The 18,528-nt window shown below is 50.9% G+C and overlaps 1 protein-coding gene across 1 annotated transcript in view; it reads left to right on the top strand.

The window, feature by feature from the left end:
• The first annotated feature begins 10,085 nt into the window (after positions 1 to 10,085).
• Positions 10,086 to 18,528, top strand: part of LOC147116828 (uncharacterized) — a 31,981-nt gene continuing 23,538 nt past the window's right edge. The window contains exons 1-8 of the mRNA XM_085987241.1: positions 10,086 to 10,315; positions 10,855 to 11,033; positions 11,191 to 11,288; positions 11,364 to 11,497; positions 11,582 to 11,771; positions 12,015 to 12,162; positions 12,314 to 12,386; positions 12,995 to 13,105. Coding sequence (XP_085843367.1) covers positions 10,093 to 10,315; positions 10,855 to 11,033; positions 11,191 to 11,288; positions 11,364 to 11,497; positions 11,582 to 11,771; positions 12,015 to 12,162; positions 12,314 to 12,386; positions 12,995 to 13,105 — 1,156 coding nt within the window. The 5' untranslated portion in view covers positions 10,086 to 10,092. The remainder of the gene's footprint in view (positions 10,316 to 10,854; positions 11,034 to 11,190; positions 11,289 to 11,363; positions 11,498 to 11,581; positions 11,772 to 12,014; positions 12,163 to 12,313; positions 12,387 to 12,994; positions 13,106 to 18,528) is intronic.

Raw genomic sequence — 18,528 nt, forward strand, 5'->3', positions numbered from 1 at the left:
CCTCGAGCCTTCTCCGCCATTCAATGAGATCATGGCTAATCATCCAAATTCAGTACTGTGGTAAACCACTTTTATCGTTACACTATAGTTATCACTGTTGTATTGTTATCACCGTTATCACTGTTGTATCACGATACGAGGTCGCCTCTTGTCGCGCTGTTATACCTGGGCTGACCACCTCCGACTCCGCCCATGGCTCCACCTACCTGCCCAGGTATAAAGGTAGTCGACTGGCTGGTATTCCTCCTTGTTGGACCCGATCACCCACGAGGGTGGGCTCTGTTATTTAGTCAATAAAAACCTTTAGTTACATTCCTAACTCGTCGCCTTTTATTGGACGAATTAATAGGTATATCAATTTTATTGACTAAATTTTAAAGATGTCTACTACTGGCCAGCCAGAAGCCCTCCCAGAAGCACAGCCACAGCAGCTTTCAGACTCCGGGCTATGCCAGCCACACCAGCCGGCTTGGCTGCAAGCCCTCAAACCACCATACCTGGATCTAAACCCACAGGCAGCAAACTCAGCCCTCAACTTCAAACACTGGCTGGACTGGTTCGAATCCTACCTGGAAGAATCCGGCGTCCCGCAGAGATCCAAACTAAGACTTCTGAATGCCCAAGCGAGCCCGAGAGTATACGCACTCATCCAGGACACGACTACATACGAGGCCGCTATCAACCTACTGAAACAGCAGTACCGCAGCCCGGTATATTACATGTACACCAGGCACCTCCTAAGATCCCGCCCGCAACAGCCAGGAGAGTCTGTAGCTGAATTTTTACGGGCGCTAAGAGCACTCGGCAGGAACTGTGACTTTAAAGCGGTGACGGCTGTTGAAAATACGGAAGATAATATCCGCGATGCCTTTGTGAAAGGCCTACGGTCCGACTACTCACGGCAAAGACTGCTTGAAGCTAAAGACCTCGACCTGGACAAAGCTGAAGCCCTCGCTCTCTCCCTGGAGGTGGCCCATCAGGACCAGGAGGCGTTTTCCAGGTACTGCTCGCGACCCTGGGACTCGGGCCCGACCCCTACCGCAATACCCTTCGCAGCGCCGCCCCCGGGACCTACCTCAGCGTCGGCGTCCCGGACCCGACCGGGCCCGCCACCCCCGGTACCGGCTCCGACATCGGGCACCTGCGATCGGGCCGCCGGCTGCTTCTTTTGCGGCCAGGAGAAGCACCCGAGGTCGCGCTGCCCAGCCAGGAACTCTACCTGCGCAACCTGCAGGAAGAAAGGCCACTTCTCTAAGGCCTGCAGGAGCAGATCTTCAGAGGCCAGCAGTGCCTCATGCGAACTGTGGGGGCGGCCATCTTCTTTCACGGCAACTGAGGCCAGCATCCCCACACGTGAGTCATGGGGGCGGCCATCTTTGATCAAGGGAACCGACCCCAATAGTGCCTCATGTGAGTTATGGGGGCAGCCATCTTCTCCGCCATTTTGTCCTACCTCGTGGGAGACGCCATTTTACCCACCACGCCCGACTGCCACCGGGCCCCCGGACCCGACGACCGCCTCGCCCGCAGACGACAACGACTCGCTTACCTACACACTAGCCTCCGTCACTCTGGATCAAGCCCGCCCACACCACCTGTCCAAGTCGATGATGGACATCAAAGTAAACGGCCACGCCACGACCTGCCTGTTCGACAGCGGAAGCACGGAGAGCTTCATCCAACCAGACACGGTGAGCCACTACTCCCTCCCTGTCCTGCCAACGCGCAACCGAATCTCGATGGCATCGAGGTCCCACACCACAGACATTAGCGGCTACTGTGCTGTGACCTTGTCGGTTAAGGGTACAGAGTATAAAAATGTTAAACTCCTCGTCCTCCCCCAGCTCTGCGCTGCCGTCCTACTAGGGCTGGACTTCCAATCCCACCTCCAAAGTGTAACCCTAGCATACGGTGGACCCCTCCCCCCACTCACAGTCGACAACCAGCGAAGGTTAAACCGCCCACCGCGTAACACCTGCAGCCTATCCACCCTCAAGGTGCCGCCACCTTCCCTGTTCGCTAACCTCACCCCCGACTGCAAACCCGTCGCTACCAAGAGCAGGTGGTACAGCGCTGGGGACAGAGCTTTCATTAGCTCTGAGGTGCAGCGTCTCCTGAAGGAGGGCATCATCGAGGGGAGCAACAGCCCCTGGCGTGCCCAGGTCGTGGTCGTTAAGACCGGCGATAAAAATCGCCTGGTCATCGACTACAGCCAGACCATAAACAGATACACCCAGCTGGACGCATACCCCCTTCCCCGCATATCTGACATGGTCAATCAGATTGCACAATACCGCGTATTCTCGACCATCGACCTTAAGTCGGCCTACCACCAACTCCCTATCCACCCCGAGGACTGCCAGTACACCGCCTTCGAGGCGAATGGGCGCCTATACCACTTCCTTAGGGTCCCCTTCGGTGTCACCAACGGGGTCTCGGTCTTCCAAAGGGAGATGGACCGGATGGTTGACCAGAACGGACTGCAGGCCACATTCCCCTATCTAGATAACGTCACCATCTGCGGCCGCGACCGGCAGGACCATGACGTGAATCTGGAGAAATTCCTCCGTACGGCCCAACGGCTGAACCTCACCTACAATAAGGAGAAATGCGTGTTTAACACCTCGCGCCTTGCCATCCTTGGCTGTGTGGTAGAGAACGGACTCATCGGCCCCGACCCCGAAAGAATGTGCCCCCTCATGGAGCTACCCCTCCCCCACTGCCCTAAGGCACTTAAAAGAACCCTGGGGCTCTTCGCCTACTATGCCCAATGGGTGCCCAATTATGCGGACAAAGCCAGACCCCTCATGAAGTCCACATCCTTCCCCCTTACGGAGGAAGCGTGCGCAGCCTTCTCCCTCATTAAGGGAGACATTGCCAAGGCCACTATGCACGCAGTGGATGAGTCCATCCCCTTCCAAGTCGAGAGCGATGCATCCGACTTCGCCCTAGCCGCCACCCTTAACCAGGAGGGGAGACCGGTGGCCTTCTTCTCAAGGACCCTACAGGGCCCTGAGATCCGACACTCGTCGGTCGAGAAGGAGGCCCAGGCGATTGTGGAGGCGGTACGACGCTGGAGGCACTACCTGGCAGGCAAACGATTTACCCTCCTTACCGACCAACGTTCGGTCGCTTTTATGTTTAATAACAAGCTGAGGGGCAAAATCAAGAATGACAAGATCTTGAGGTGGAGAATCGAGCTCTCCACCTACGATTATGATATCTTGTACCGGCCAGGTAAGCTGAACGAACCCCCCGATGCTCTGTCACGAATTACATGCGCCAGCGCGCAAAGTGATAGACTTCAGACCCTCCACAACGACCTCTGCCACCCCGGGGTCACCAGACTTTACCACTTCATTAAGGCCCGCAACCTGCCCTACTCCATCGAGGAGGTCAGGACCATAACCAGGAACTGCCAGACCTGTGCCGAGTGCAAACCGCACTTCTTTAGGCCGGACAGAGCAAGCCTGATCAAGGCCACCCGCCCCTTCGAGCGCCTGAGCATCGACTTTAAGGGGCCCCTCCCGTCCTCTGACCGTAATGTGTACTTCCTCAACATTGTTGATGAGAACTCCCGTTTCCCCTTTGCCTTCCCCTGCCCAGACATGACCAGTACCACGGTCATTAAATGCCTGAATGACCTCTTCGCCTTGTTCGGGTTCCCAAACTATATACATAGTGACCGGGGCTCCTCTTTCATGAGCGAGGAACTCCGTCAGTTCCTACTAGCGAGAGGTATTGCAGCAAGTAGGACCACCAGCTACAACCCCCGAGGGAACGGCCAGGTGGAAAGAGAGAACGCGACGGTATGGAAGGCCGTCCTCTTAGCCTTAAAGTCTAAGGGCCTCCCAACCTCCCGCTGGCAGGAAGTCCTCCCGACAGCGCTGCACTCCATCCGGTCATTACTTTGCACTGCCGTTAACGCCACCCCCCATGAACGATTGTTTGTTTTCCCCAGGAAGTCGACTACGGGAACCACTCTACCAACCTGGCTGACCTCTCCGGGGCCCGTCTTGCTGCGAAAGCACGTGAGGGCCCATAAAACAGACCCCCTGGTCGAGAGGGTGAACCTCCTGCACGCCAACCCCCAGTACGCCTACGTGGCTTACCCAGACGGGCGGGAGGACACTGTCTCCTTACGAGACCTCGCACCCTCGGGCACTCCGGAGACACCACCTTTACACCCCCCCACCACCCCCCCAATTCCAGCCCAGGTAGACGGCATGCCAGAACCCCACGAGCCTTCGCCGACCACGCAGACACCAGCACTAACACCGGATAATGCAGCACCGCCGCTGCGACGATCGGAGAGGCTTACGAGGCCTCCGGACAGACTGACATACCAGAACTGGTAGTACACTTCACCCCGCCGGACTCAAATCTAAACAAGGGGTGAATGTGGTAAACCACTTTTATCGTTACACTATAGTTATCACTGTTGTATTGTTATCACCGTTATCACTGTTGTATCACGATACGAGGTCGCCTCTTGTCGCGCTGTTATACCTGGGCTGACCACCTCCGACTCCGCCCATGGCTCCACCTACCTGCCCAGGTATAAAGGTAGTTGACTGGCTGGTATTCCTCCTTGTTGGACCCGATCACCCACGAGGGTGGGCTCTGTTATTTAGTCAATAAAAACCTTTAGTTACGTTCCTAACTCGTCGCCTTTTATTGGACGAATTGATAGGTATATCAAGTACCCTGTCCCTTCCTTCTCCCCATACCCCTTGATCCCTTTAGCCTTAAGAAATATATCTAAATCCTTCTTGAATATATTTAATGAATTGGCCTCCACTGCCTTCTCTGGTAGAGAATTCCACAGGTTCACCACTCTCTGGGTAACGAAATTCCTCCTCATCTCTGTCCTAAATGGCTTACCCCTTATCCTTAGACTGAGACCCCTGGTTCTGGACTCCCCGGCCATCGGGAACATCCTTCCTGCATCTAGTCTGTCTAGTCCTGTCATAATTCTATAAGTTTCAATGAGATCCCATCTCATTCTTCTAAACTCCAGCGAGTATAAGCCCAATCGACCCAATCTCTCCTCATATGTCATTCCTGCCATCCCAGGTATCAGTCTGGTGAATATTCACTGCACTCCCTCCATGGCAAGAACATCCTCCCTCAGATAAGGCGACCAAAACTGCACACAATACTCAAGGTGTGGTCTCACCAAGGCCCTGTACAACTGCAGCAAGACATCCTTGTTCCTGTACTCGAACCCTCTCGCTATGAAGGCCAACATACCATTTGCCTTCTTAACCGCCTGCTGCACCTGCATGCTTACCTTCAGCGACTGGTGCACAGGGACACCCAGGTCTCGTTGCACTTCCCCTTCTCCCAATCTATTGCCGTTCAGATAATAATCTGCCTTCCTGTTTTTGCCACCAAAGTGGATAACCTCGCATTTATCCACATTATACTGCATCTGCCATGCTTTTCACAGAATCACAGAATCACAGAAACCCCACAGTGCAGATAGAGGCCATTTCGGCCCATCGAGCCTGCACCGACACATATCCCACCCGATCCCCGTAACCCCTACACCGACACATATCCCACCCGATCCCCGTAACCCCTACACCAACACATATCCCACCCTATCCTTGTAACCCCACGTATTTAATCCCCCTAACAATAAGGGTCAATTTATCATAGCCAATCAACCTAACCCGCACATCTTTGGACTGTGGGAGGAAACCGGAGCACCCGGAGGAAACCCACGCAAACACGGGGAGAATGTGCAAACTCCACACAGATGGATCTTTTGCCCAATCACCTCTTCCTCCTCCTCTATGTCTGACTCGGACACAGTGTCAGCTTGAGGGGCCGCCTGCTCACCTGGCGAGTCACCATCTGAAAGCAGGGAGGCACAAGAGTTGCTTTAGAGTGAGGACAGGGCGGCAGCGAGGGAGGCATGAGAGCTGCTGTGCACTGCATTGGTTCGATAGTGGCAAAGGATGCTGGTGTGAGGCGCAAGTGGAAAGGGAGAGGTCAAAAAGGTGATGACCTTACCATTGGTGCCCAGAACAGGGTCAGCATCTCCAGTGGCGACGGGGCCACTCAGCCGGCCTGCCATGATCTGCTCCACTCTCTGCTCGAGGTCGCTCAGCTGTTTCAGGTCAGGACGGCCTCCCCCGGTCTGTCGCTGCTGTCTTCTGTTATGCGCCAGCTTGGACTGCAAGAGAAAGGACCGCCTCTAAGTGCAGTGTCAAGCCCTGATATTGCCCGCACTGCCTCCCATGGTCGAATAGCCCTGACAGTGTCTAAAGTCCTGAATGTGCAAGTGCTTTTCATGACAGTCCCATAGCTGCTGGATGAGGGCTGGCCATTAGAGCTTTCAGACTCGTTTGGCCATAAAGTGAGGTGCACATGCAGGGATGAGGAGGATACTGGAAAGGGTACTCACCCTGACAACCCGAGTGAGGACGTTGAATTTTTTCCGGCACTGGGTTGGTGTCCTGCCAACCACGCTGTTGGACATGACCTTGTTTGCCACATCCCTCCATGCTTTCCGATATTCGGCGGGCAGCGGCCTCCTGCCACCCTCAGGGAAGAGGATATGGCACCTGCGGTCCACTGCACCAACCAGCAGCCTCAGGTCACCCTCGCCGAAGCGCTGCACTCTCTCCCTGGCCTTCTGCATTCTCCTGGGCATGGAGCTGTTCCAGAAGCAGTGTTCAGGCCTTGCCTTAGGGCTGCAGTGTGCAGGGCGTGGCAGCCAAGCAATTCCACCCTCCCCCTTTAAGTGCTGACCGGCGCCTGACTGTCTGCCCTCAATGAGCAACTCGCCGCACCTGCGCTGCGCCCACCCTCGGTGTTTGCGCCCTGGATCGCCGGCTTAGCGCCTAATGATAGTCATGCATCGCCTGCTTTAGTGCAGCAGCAACCTCTTGGGGCGATGCAACTGAATATCGGCGAAGGTGGTGCTAAGTTGCGCCGGACGCAAAAGTTAGCGAACGCCATGCTGTAGCGCCCCAAACGTGGCTATACTGAATTTCTAGGCCTTGGTGTCTAAATTCTATTGGTGCTGCCTCCTTAAGAGGGACACTTGTGGAGCTGACTCTTCTTATTACTGGCAATTGCCAATTTAAAGTCAACTACAATTTCCACACTTTTGTACTCTATACCTCTATTTATGAAGCCCAGAATCCCGTAAGCCTTTTTAACTGCTTTCTCAACCTGTCCTTCCACCTTCAATGATTTGTGCACACATACCCCCAGGTCTCTCTGTTCCTGCACCCCCTTCAGGATTGTACCAGTTAGTTTATATGTCCTCTCCTCATTCTTTCTAACAAAATGTATCACTTCACACTTTTCTGCGTTAAATTTCATCTGCCACGTGTCCGCCCATTTCACCTGCCTGTCTATGTCTTCCTGACTTCTATCACTCTCCTCCTCACTGTTCACTATACTTCCAAGTTTAGTCTCATCTGCATATTTTGAAATTGTGCTCTGTACACCCACGTCCAAGTCATTAATATGTATCAAGAAAAGCAGTGGTCCTAGAACCGACCCCTTAGGAACACCACTGTATACCTTCCTCCAGTCCAAAAAATAACCGTTCACCACTACCCTCTGTTTCCTGTCACTCAGCCAATTCTGTATCCATGTCCACTGTCCCTTTTATACCATGGGCTTCAACTTTGCTGGCAAGCCTATTATGTGGCACTTTGTCGAACGCCTTTTTGAAATCCATGTTCACTACGTCAACTGTATTACCCTCATCAATCCTCGCTGTTGCCTCATCAAAGAACTCGTGAAGTTAGTTAAACACGATTTGCCTTTAACAAATCCGTGCTGGCTTTCCTTAATTAAACCACACTTGTCCAAGTGACTGTTAATTTTGTCCCTGATTACCGTTTCTAAAAGCTTCCCCACTACCGAGGTCAAACTGAATGGCCTGTAGTTGCTGGGTTTATCTTTACACACTTTTTTGAACAAGGGAATAAAATTTGCAGTTCTCCAGTCCTCTGGCACCACCCCCGTATCTAAGGAGGATTGGAAGATTATGGCCAGTACCACCACAATTTCCTCCCTAAATTCCCGCAGCATCCTAGGATGCATCCCATCCACTCCTGGTGATTTATCTACTTTAAATACAGCCAGCCTTTCTAATACCTCTTTTTTATTCATTTTTATCCTATCAACTATCTCCACTACCTCCTCCTTTACTATGCCTATGGCAGCATCCTCTTCCTTGGTGAAGACTGATGCAAAGTACTCATTTAGTACCTCAGCCATACCTTCTGCCTCCATGAATAGGTCTCCTTTTTGGTCCCTAATCGGCCCCATCACTCCTCTTACTACCCTTTTACTACTTATATGCCTATAGAAGACTTTTGGATTACCTTTTATGTTGGCTGCCATTCTATTCTCATACCCTCTCTTTTCCCGTCTTATTTGATTTTTCACTTCTCCTCTGACCTTTCTATATATAGCCTGATTCTCAGATGCATTTGCAACTTGACATCTGTCATACTCGCTCTTTTTCTGCTTCATCATATTCTCTATCTCTTTCATCATCCAGCGAGCCCTGACTTTAGTTGTCCTGCCTTCCCCCCTCGTTGGAAAGTACCTCAACTGCACCTGAACTATTTCCTCTTTAAAGGCAGCCTATTGTTCATTACAGTTTTTCCTGCCAATCTTTGATTCCAGTTTAGCCGGGCCAGATCCATTCTCATCCCACTGAAATTGCATTTCCCCCTGTTAAACATTTTTACTCTAGATTGCTCTCTGTCCTTTTTCATAGCTAACCAAAACATTATGATACTATGATCACTGTTCCCTAAATGTTCACCTATTGAAACTTGCTCCACCTGACCAACCTCATTCCCCAGTCTGGAGTACAGTTACGTTGAAAGAGTGAAGAAGCTGGCGTTGCTCTCCTTGGAGCAGAGAGAATTGAGAGGAGATTTGATAGAGGTGTTCAAATCCATGAGGGGTGTGGACAGAGTAGATAGAGAGAAACTGTTCCCATTGGCAGAAGGGTGGAGAACCGGAGGACAGAGATTTAAGGTGATTGGCAAAAGAACCAAAGGCCACGTAAGAAAGACTTTTTTACGCAGCGAGTGGTTAAGATTTGGAATGTTCTCCCTGAAAGGGTGGTGGAGGCAGATTCAATCACAGCTTTGAAAAGGGAGTTGGATAAGTATCTGAAGGGAAGAAATGTGCAGGGCTACGGGGAAAGGGCGGGGGAGTGGGACTGGCTGAAGTGCTCTTGCAGAGAGCCGGCACGGGCTCGACGGGCCGAATGGCCTCCTTTCCTGCTGTAACCATTCTATGATTCGATGATTCTATGACCATGTGCTGTAACTTTAAAAAAGGTTAAAAGGAAATTGAACAAATTAAATTAAAGTACTGTTCCTTATGGTGATGCAGCACTCCAGTGCCTGCGGTGCCCACCGGTCTCGGAAGGCCTCGAGCGTGCCGGCAGACACCGCGTGCTTCATCTCCAGGGCCACCCAGGGGTGAACGTGGCCGCGGAAGAGAGGTGGGCCGAATGACCCCCTGGACCGCCTGCTGCCTGGACCAGTTAATGGCCACTTTGGCCAGGCCCAGGAGCAGTCCCACGAGGAGGTCCCTGACCCGCCCGCTCCCCTCCGCACTGGGTGGCCGTAGATCAGGAGAGTGGGACTGAAGTGCAGCCAAAAATCGAGGATCAGCCCCTTCAAATAATGGAAGAGGGACTGCAACCTCTCACACTCCGTATAAACATGGACAATCTGGGTCTATGGGAACGAGACAAGTTCAGCCTTTCTTTATTGATGAACTGAAACAGAATATAAGGAAAGAAACATGCACCGCCTCTTAAAGAACAGACATTGTATTCAACCAATGTAAATTTAATCATACTTTACAACTTCAAATAAATACACATCTATATTTTGTTAAAAAACACAGTTCCCTCAACTCAAGGAGCAGAAAACACAAGGCTCCAATATCTCCGTGTGCCCCGTGGGAATGCGGGTTCACATGGGGAGCCCGTGGGCCAATGAGACCATTCATTTACTGCCGGTTAAACAGGGGATAAAAAGGGGGAGTCGGCTCTACAGCCTCACTTACCTGGGAGCCTTGCTTGTTAGAATGGAGGGGCTGCGGGTTCTGGGCTTGTTCTTTCTTACAATCTGTTCATCTCAGCCGCCCTCTCTCCTTCTCCCCGCCGATCAATGTTGGCTGTCTCCCAAATTCCGCCAAGACTGCGGGTTTGGGGGAATTGAAGGCAGTGAGTGTGTGCGGAGAGGCTGCTGCTTTGATGCCGGGAGCCGGGATGTGCCGCCGTGTTTCTATTCACTCCACAATCTGCCAGGTGGGTGTATTCTCGGCTCGCCTATATTCTGGGCCAGGGCTTCCCAGGACCAGCCGCAATCCAACTGCACTGGGGATTCCCTGGACAGTATCCTCTCTCTCCTCCTGTCCTGAAACATCAGCTGGAGTCTCCAACCTCCCCAGTCCGGGAGCTGGCGGGTTTAGGAACCGTGTTCAGTTCTACAGTTTGAAAGTCTGATCATTGAGATCCTGACCCAGGATCTCTCCTTCCTTCTCTATGCGACTTGGGACTTCTGATGGTTGAATTGCGCCCCAGGATAGGAGGGCAGAGTGAAGATCAGTCCCTGGCTGGCACTGACCGGACAGGCTGTGGATTTGATGCCGGTCTTGTGTAACCAGTCCAGTAGGGATGGAGTTGGTGACCCGTCTCCATTAGATGGAGAATTGGGGAGTGGACGGGGAGAGAAGGAAACTAGAAGCTGGTGCTGCGCTGGGCGGAGTTTCTCCCCCTCCCGGTAACGGTTCCCTTGCCATTCCCCGTGCAGCAACTAACCGCCTTTCATTGACTCTCTCTTGCAGTGTGCACCAAGGATGGGCGGGTCTTGATCACCATCTCCAAGGATTTGACGCTGCCTCCTGTAGACCTGACAACGGTCCATCTGAAGGATGGACACGGAGCGGAGTGCAGTCCGACCGTGGCCTCTGCAGACACTGTGCTCTTTCAGTTCGCAGTCACTGAGTGTGGCACTACTCAGCGGGTAGGTATTGTGGGCTGGGAGCCCCATCAATGGCTGTCAGTCGGGTGGGAAAGAGGGGGTCTAAAGGGCAATGGGGGCCCTTCAAGACACTACATGTGATAAGGCAATGGCAGACTTGCTCAATTTCTCTGTAATGATGGTCTTCTGTCTCTTGTAGCTGGACGGGGTGAACGCCGTCTATGAAACGGATGTGTTGGGTCAGTTTGAGATCTTGGATGGAGCTTTGGGATCGGTGACCCGGGACAGCCCCTTCAGGTGAGACTGGGAGCACATGGAGCGGGTAGAGAAGGTGAGGAGCTGAATTCTCCAGCCGTGTCCGTTCTCTTGCAGGCTCCATGTCCAGTGCAGTTACAAGGGGAGCCAGGAGTCTGACCTGCAGGTGAAGCCCAGAGTTTACAGCCTTTCTCCGCCACTGCCTGCCACTGAGGCCGGGATCCTGGTTCTGGAGCTGAGAATAGCGAGAGGTAGCGAGTGCTGCTGATGGTCAGTGTCCAACTTCAGGCTCTCTCTCCAAATAGTGGCCGTCCTTCATCGTCTTCTCTTTCCAGATGGTGGCTACCGGAGCTGGTACGTGGCCAGTGACTACCCGATCCTGAGTGTGCTCCGGGACCCCGTGTTTGTGGAGGTTCGAGTCCTGAACCGGAACGATCCGTCCCTTGTGCTGGTGCTCAATGACTGCTGGGCGACCCCCACCCCCGAGCCGCATTCGGGGCTCCGATGGGACCTCCTGGTGGGCAGGTAAGGCAGCGAGTGAGGGACCTTGGGGCAGGCTGGTGATCGGGGAGGGGGGCGACATGGACTGGGTGAAGGAACGGCCAATAATCAAACCAATCTGAGCTCCAGGTTGACGATTGGTGACTTGAATGGACTGGTTTCTTTATCTCGTCTAATCTCGGGACTTTGCTTTGATGTGCCGCTGTAACTCTGTAGTTGGGAGTTCCAGGTGCCCTCTCCATATAACCCGCTCTTTCTCTGTTCCAGGTGCCCCTTTACTGGAGACAATTACAAAACCCGCCTCCTCCCGGTAGACGCCGCTTCCCATTCGCCGTTCCCAACTCACCAGAATCGGTTTGTAGTCAGCACTTTCGCTTTCTGGGACCGAGTTTCGGGCCGGGCTCTGAGCGGGGAGGTGAGTTTCCTTCAGTCTTGCTCTCTTGGTTGAACTTGTTCCCTGGGTCTTGCTCACAGTGAGGAGGCCCCTGTTGACCCTTTGACTGTAGAAGCATGAATCTCCTGACTGGGAGCTGTGGCACTGACCACACCGCACTGTCTCTTTCCAGGTTCACTTCCACTGCAGTGCTGAGGTTTGCTTCCCTTCCACCCGAGAGAACTGCACGGCTCCCTGCAGCCCCAGTAAGTAGCTGGGATCTGACTAGAAACTGAACCCTGATGGGGAGGGGTGGGTGTGGGGCATCTGGACACTGGGCCCAACAGTGGGCACAGGAGCAGTGTCCTCAATCTGCCCGCTCAACTCTATCCCAGTTAGTCTACAGCAGAATAGCAATCTGGCTCAGGGGCTCTGAGCACATCTTGCACTGGTTCTGAATGGACTCCACCTCTGGCCTTGAACATTGATCCAGCATCCTGCTGTCACCAGGAGTTCCAGGGTGGAACTGAACCGATATCTGGGGGCGGGGAGACCTGGGCAATGTGTGTATGTCCAGTGTAACCGCTCGTCAAACTAGTGCTTAAAACGGGTCTCTTTCCCCAGGAGACCAGCCTGGCCATTGGACCCGTCAACGACTGCAAACTTTGCCGGGTTGATGCGGCTCCTTCTGAGAATCAGGAGTGAATCTTAGTCTGACAGGGAGGGAACAGTGTTTAACTACAGTCCAATCTCTCCGGTACTCACTGCCTGAGGGTTTTTGCATTGGGCCATCGGATTGTACACCTGATTCAGCGCTTCAGACAGCTGCACATTGAATTGCCCACCTTGAACTCTTGTCTCTTGTCTCCCCCAGAGAGGCGAAGAAGCACCGATGACCGGGTTGGGTCCTTGGTGACCTCTGATGGAGCCATCATTTTCCTGGAAGATGAGAGATTGGCTGCTGGGATCCACCAGGAAGAGAAAGGTAAAGGAGGCCCCTGCTACTGTCTAGTGATGGAGTAACTGGTGCCTATCTAACCCTCCCTTCTCCCCACAGATGCTGCTGCTGATTCCCCCTCCCGTGTTCTTCCTGGAGCAGCGGTTGGGGTAGCTCTGCTCTCCGTGGCCCTGTTGGTCGGGACTGTTGCCATGTGGAAAATGGACCATCGCCGCAGGGTGGGCTCCGAGTGCAGCTCCATGGAACTGTAGATGTGTCTGTTGGACAATAAAACCCTTTTATACATGAACCCTGATCTTGTGTTCATAGAATCAGAGAATGGCCTCCTTCTGTGCTGTCACCATTGAGCCCGTGCCTGCTGTTTGCAAGAGCACTTCAGCTAGTCCCACTCCTCGGCCCTTTCCCTGTAGCCCTGCAATTTATTTCTTTCAGTAACTTATCCAATTCCCTTTTGAAATCCACGATTTAATCGGCCTCCACCAACCTTTCAGACCGTGCATTCCAGTTATTAACCACTCCGAGTAAAAAAACAAAAAAAGGATTTTCCTCATTTCTCCTTTGGATCTTTTACAACTAACGTTCAATCTGTGTCCTCTGGCTCTGGCCCGTTCTGCCAATGGCGACAGTGCCCCTCTATCTACTGTCTCGACGCCTCATGCTTTTGAAAACCTCTCAAATCTGCTCTCTGAACCTTCTCTGCTCTAAGAACCCCAGCTTCTCTCGCCATCCATGTAACTGACCTCCTCATCCCTGGAATCATTCTTCCATGCACCCTCTCGAGGGCCGTCACATCATTCCCAAAGAGCGCTGCCCAGAATTGGACACAATACTCCAGTTGAGGCCAAACCAGTGTTTTCTAAAAGTTCATTTCCTTGATTTTTGTACTCCATGCCTCTACTTGTAAAGCCCAGTATCCCATATGCTTTTTTAATTGCTTTGTCAACCTGCCCTGCCGCCTTCAATGATTTGTGCACACATACTCCCAGGTCTCTCTGTTCATGCAGCCACTTTAGGATTGTACCCTTTAGTTTATATTGCCTGTCCTCGTTCTTCCTACCAAATGTTTCACTTTGCACGTTTGTGTTAAATTTCATCTGTCTGCCCATTCCACCAGCCTGGCTGTCTTGAAGTCTATCACACTCCTTTCCCTGCCCCTGTACTTGCTTAAACTCTGTTACATCACTAACTTTTACCCATTCTGATGAAAGGTCATTGACCTGAAACATTAACTCTGTTTCTCTCCACAGAGGCTGCCTGACCTGCCTATTTCCTGCTTTTATTCAACCACTAGTTGGGTTGTTTTGGGCCTCGCTAGACCGGCAGTGGGAAGCTCACTCCTGGTCTTCAGCAGCTGCTCTGAACAGCCTTCCAGCATCCGTCTGGAATCCAGTTCCAGTATCGATCAAAACTCCAGTCAATTCAATAAAGCAGTAGGGGGAGTATTAGCACATCAATTGAAGGTGGAGGTGTCGTGGCCTTTCTTATCCTTACTGATCTGGAACTGTAGGAAGCACTAATCCAGTCACCCCACTCAATGTGGGGTGTGATGCCCACAGTGCGGAGTGGAACTCCTGCACAAGAGGCTTTCCCCAGAATCACTGGTGTCTGAAGGAGCCTTTATTGTGGGGACAACCTCTACAGGAAGTCGGGGATTGAGGGTAGGTCATTATCAGTTGGCTAGTCTAGTTTCAGTTGCTGAGAAACTAGTTTTGACAATACAGGATATTTTGAGTTTGACTTTGGAGAATCCGGAGTTAACAATGATCAGTCAGCAGAGATTTCCCAAAGCCAGGTGGTGCTTGAGCTGCTGCACAGAACTCTGACAGGAGTATTGATGAAAGAAATGCTCTGCTTTTCATTGATCTAGTTTCAAGATGTGACCTGAATTATGGAAAGATGATGGTTACAGAAGCAAAGCCACTGTGGCACATGGTTAGTGGTAATGGGGCAGAGGCCCCATGTTTCACCCACTGACAGGTGCCGGTAGATCCATAGTGGGGACTGTGGGGCTTCTGCAAGACCCACAGCAATGATGCAGATTGAAAAATTTCAATCCAAGCCCCCCAAACTGGGACTGTGGGTAGTGTGTTCTGGGCCATGGATTGTCCAGGATCATGGGTCAGTGGCACATTGGGTTCAATGTAGGGAAAGGTGAAGTATTGCATCTTCAATACATGGAAGGAGTGCACTAAATGTGGTTGAGCAAGAATAATGTTGGTGTCAAATACAAAGTTAGAATGTAATTCAGCTGCCTTGGTCCTTGGTCCCTCTTCATTGAACTCAACATGGCACTTGGAAAATAATAACAGGATTGGGCAGAGTCAACACAGATTTGAAGGAAATCATGTTTGACAAATCTGTTGGAGATTTTTGAGGTTGTAACTAGCAGAATAGTTAAGGGGGAACCAGTGGATGTGGTGTATTTGGCTTTTCAGCAGACATTTGCTAAGGTGCCACAGTAGGTTATTAAACAAAATTAGAGCTCATGGGATTGGGGGTAATATACTAGCATGGATTGAGGCTTGGTTAATGGACAGAAAACAACAGCAATAAACAGGTCATTTTTGGGATGGCAGGTTGTAACTAGTGGGGTACCGCAAGGATCGGTGCTTGGGCCTCAGCTATTCACAATCTAATCAATGATTTGGATGAGGAACCAAATATAATATATCCAGGTTTGCTGATCTAAAGCTGGGTGAGAACTAAGTTGAGGAGGATGCAAGGAGGCTTCAAGGGGATTTAGGCAGGCTTAGTGAGTGGGCGAGAACATGGCAAATGGAATATAATGTAGAGAAATGTGAAGTTAACCAATGGAGCAATTGGGGATATGTTTGTTCAGAGGGACCTGGGTGTCCTTATACACAAATCAGTTAACGTGCTGGAACTGCAAGCAATTAGGAAAGCAAATGGTATGTTGGCCTTTATTACAAGAGGATTTGAGTATGAGTGAAGATGGCTTACTGCAATTAAATAGGGCCCTGGTGAGACCACACCTGGAGTATTGTGTACAGCTTCGGTCATCTTGCCTAAGGAAGGATGTACTTGCCATAGAGGAGTGCAATGAACGTTCAGCAGATGGGTTCCTAGGATATGGGTTTGTCATGAGTAGACTGGGAATATATACCCTAGAGTTTAGTAGATTGAGGGGATTGACAGACTAGATGCAAGGAGGATGTTTCTTCTGGCTGGGGAGTCCAAAACCAGGGTCACAGTCTAAAGATAAGGGGTTGGCCATTTTAGGACTGAGGAGGAGAAATGTCTTCACTGAGGGTGGTGAATCTTTGGCATTCTCCACCCCAGTGGGCTGTGGAGGCTGTCGGTCAGTGTATTCAAGACTGAGATCGATGGATTTTTGACTATCAATGGAATCAAGGGATATGGGGATAGTGGAGGTGAGGTAGAAGATCAGCCATGATCTTATTGAATGGCAAAGCAGGCCAAAGGGCCAAATGGCTTGCTCCTGCTCCTATTATGTTCTGTTTTATGAAAGGGAAATAGTGTTTGACAAATGTATATGAATTCTTTGCGTATGTAATGAGCAGGGTGATTTGGATTTCCAAAAGTCATTCGCTAAGGTGCCACGTTAAAGGTTACTGCACAAAATAAGAGCTCAGTGTTGATGGTAATATTAGCATGGATAGAGGATTGGCTAACAGAAAAGAGTTGGGATAAATGGACTTTCAGGAGGCTTTTAATAAGGTCCTGCATAAGATTAGTGTATACAGTTAAGGCACATGGGATTGGGGGCAAGGTATTGACTTGGATAGCAAACTGGTTGGCAGACAGAAAGCAAAGAGTTGGAATAAACGGCTCTTTTTCTGAGTGGCAGGCAGTGACTAGTGGGGTACTGGAGGGATCGGTCCTTGGACCCCAGCTATTCACTATCTATTAATGATCTAGATATATATTAATCTAGACAAGGGAACTAGATGTAATATCTCCAAATTTGCAGATGCCACAAAGCTGGTTGTGTGCTGAGGAGGATGCTGAGAAATATCTGGTTGGATGATTGGGCAAGTGCATGGCAGATGCAATATAACGTGGATAAATGTGAGGTTATCCACTTTGGTGGCAAAAACAAAGGCAGATTATAATCTGAATGGCAATAGATGGGGAAGTGCAACAAGACCTGGGTGTCCTTGTGCACCAGTTGCTGAAGGTAAGCATGCAGGTGCAGCAGGTGGTTAAGAAGGCAAATGGTATGTTGGCCTTCGTAGCAAGAGGGTATGAGTACAGGAACAAGGACGTCTTACTGCAGTTGTACAGGGCCTTGGTGAGACCACACCTTGACTATTGTGTGCAGCTTTGGTTGCCTTATCTGAGGAAGGATGTTCTTGCCATGCAAAGAGTTCAGCAAAGAGTCACCAGGCTGATACCTGGGATGGCAGGAATGACTTCTGAGGAGAGATTGGGCTTGTACTCACTGGAATTTAGAAGAATGAGAGGGGATCTCATTGAAACTTATAAAATTCTGACAGGACTGGACAGACTAGATGCAGGCAGGATGTTCCTGATGGTCAGGGAGACCAGAACCAGGGGTCACAGTCTAAGGATAAGGGGTAGGCCATTTAGGACGGAAATGAGGAGGAATTTCTTCACCGAGAGTGGTGAACCTGTGGAATTCTCTACCACAGAAGGCAGTAGATGCCAATACACTAAATATATTCAAGAAGGAGTTGGATATATTTCTTATGGCTAAAGGGATATGGGGAGAAAGCAGGGACCAGTACTGAATTTGAATGATCAGCCATGATCGCATTGAGTGGTGGAGCAGGCTCGAGGGGCCGAATGGCCTACTCCTGCTCCTATCTTCTCTGTTTCTATGGGTCATTTGGCAATTGGCAAACTGTAACTGGTGGGGTGCCACAGCATCAGTGCTGGGGTCTCAACTATTTACAATCTATATTAATGACTTGGATGAGGGACAGTACTGTAGTCAACTTTGTAATGCTATAAAGATAGGTGGGAAAGCAAGTTGAGGATGACAGTCTGCAAAGGGATATAGATAGGTAAGTGAGTGGGCAAAGATTTGGCAGCTGGAGTATAATGTGGGAAACTGAGGTTATCCACTTTAGTAGGAAGAATAGAAAAGTAAAATATTATTTAAATGGAGATAGACTGCATCATGCTGCATTACAGAAGGATCTGGGAGTCCTCGTACATGAGTTAGCCAGCAGGTACAGCAAGTAAATAGGAAGGCAAATGGAATGTTGGCCTTTATTTGAAGGGGATGGAGTATACAAGTAGGGAAGTCTTGCTACAACTGTACAGGGCACTGGTGAGACCACACCTAGGGCACTGCATACAGTTTTGATCAGCTTATTTAAGGAGGGACATGCTTGCATTGGAGGCTGTTCAGAGAAGGTTCACTAGGTTGATTCCTGAGATGAAAGGGTTGCCTTATGAGGGAAGGTTGAGTAGGTTGGGCCTATATTCATTGGAGTTTAGAA

The sequence above is a fragment of the Somniosus microcephalus genome, chromosome 5 (assembly GCF_052327205.1).
Source record: "Somniosus microcephalus isolate GS21.2 chromosome 5, FLI_Smic_1.0, whole genome shotgun sequence".
NCBI lineage: Eukaryota > Metazoa > Chordata > Chondrichthyes > Squaliformes > Somniosidae > Somniosus > Somniosus microcephalus.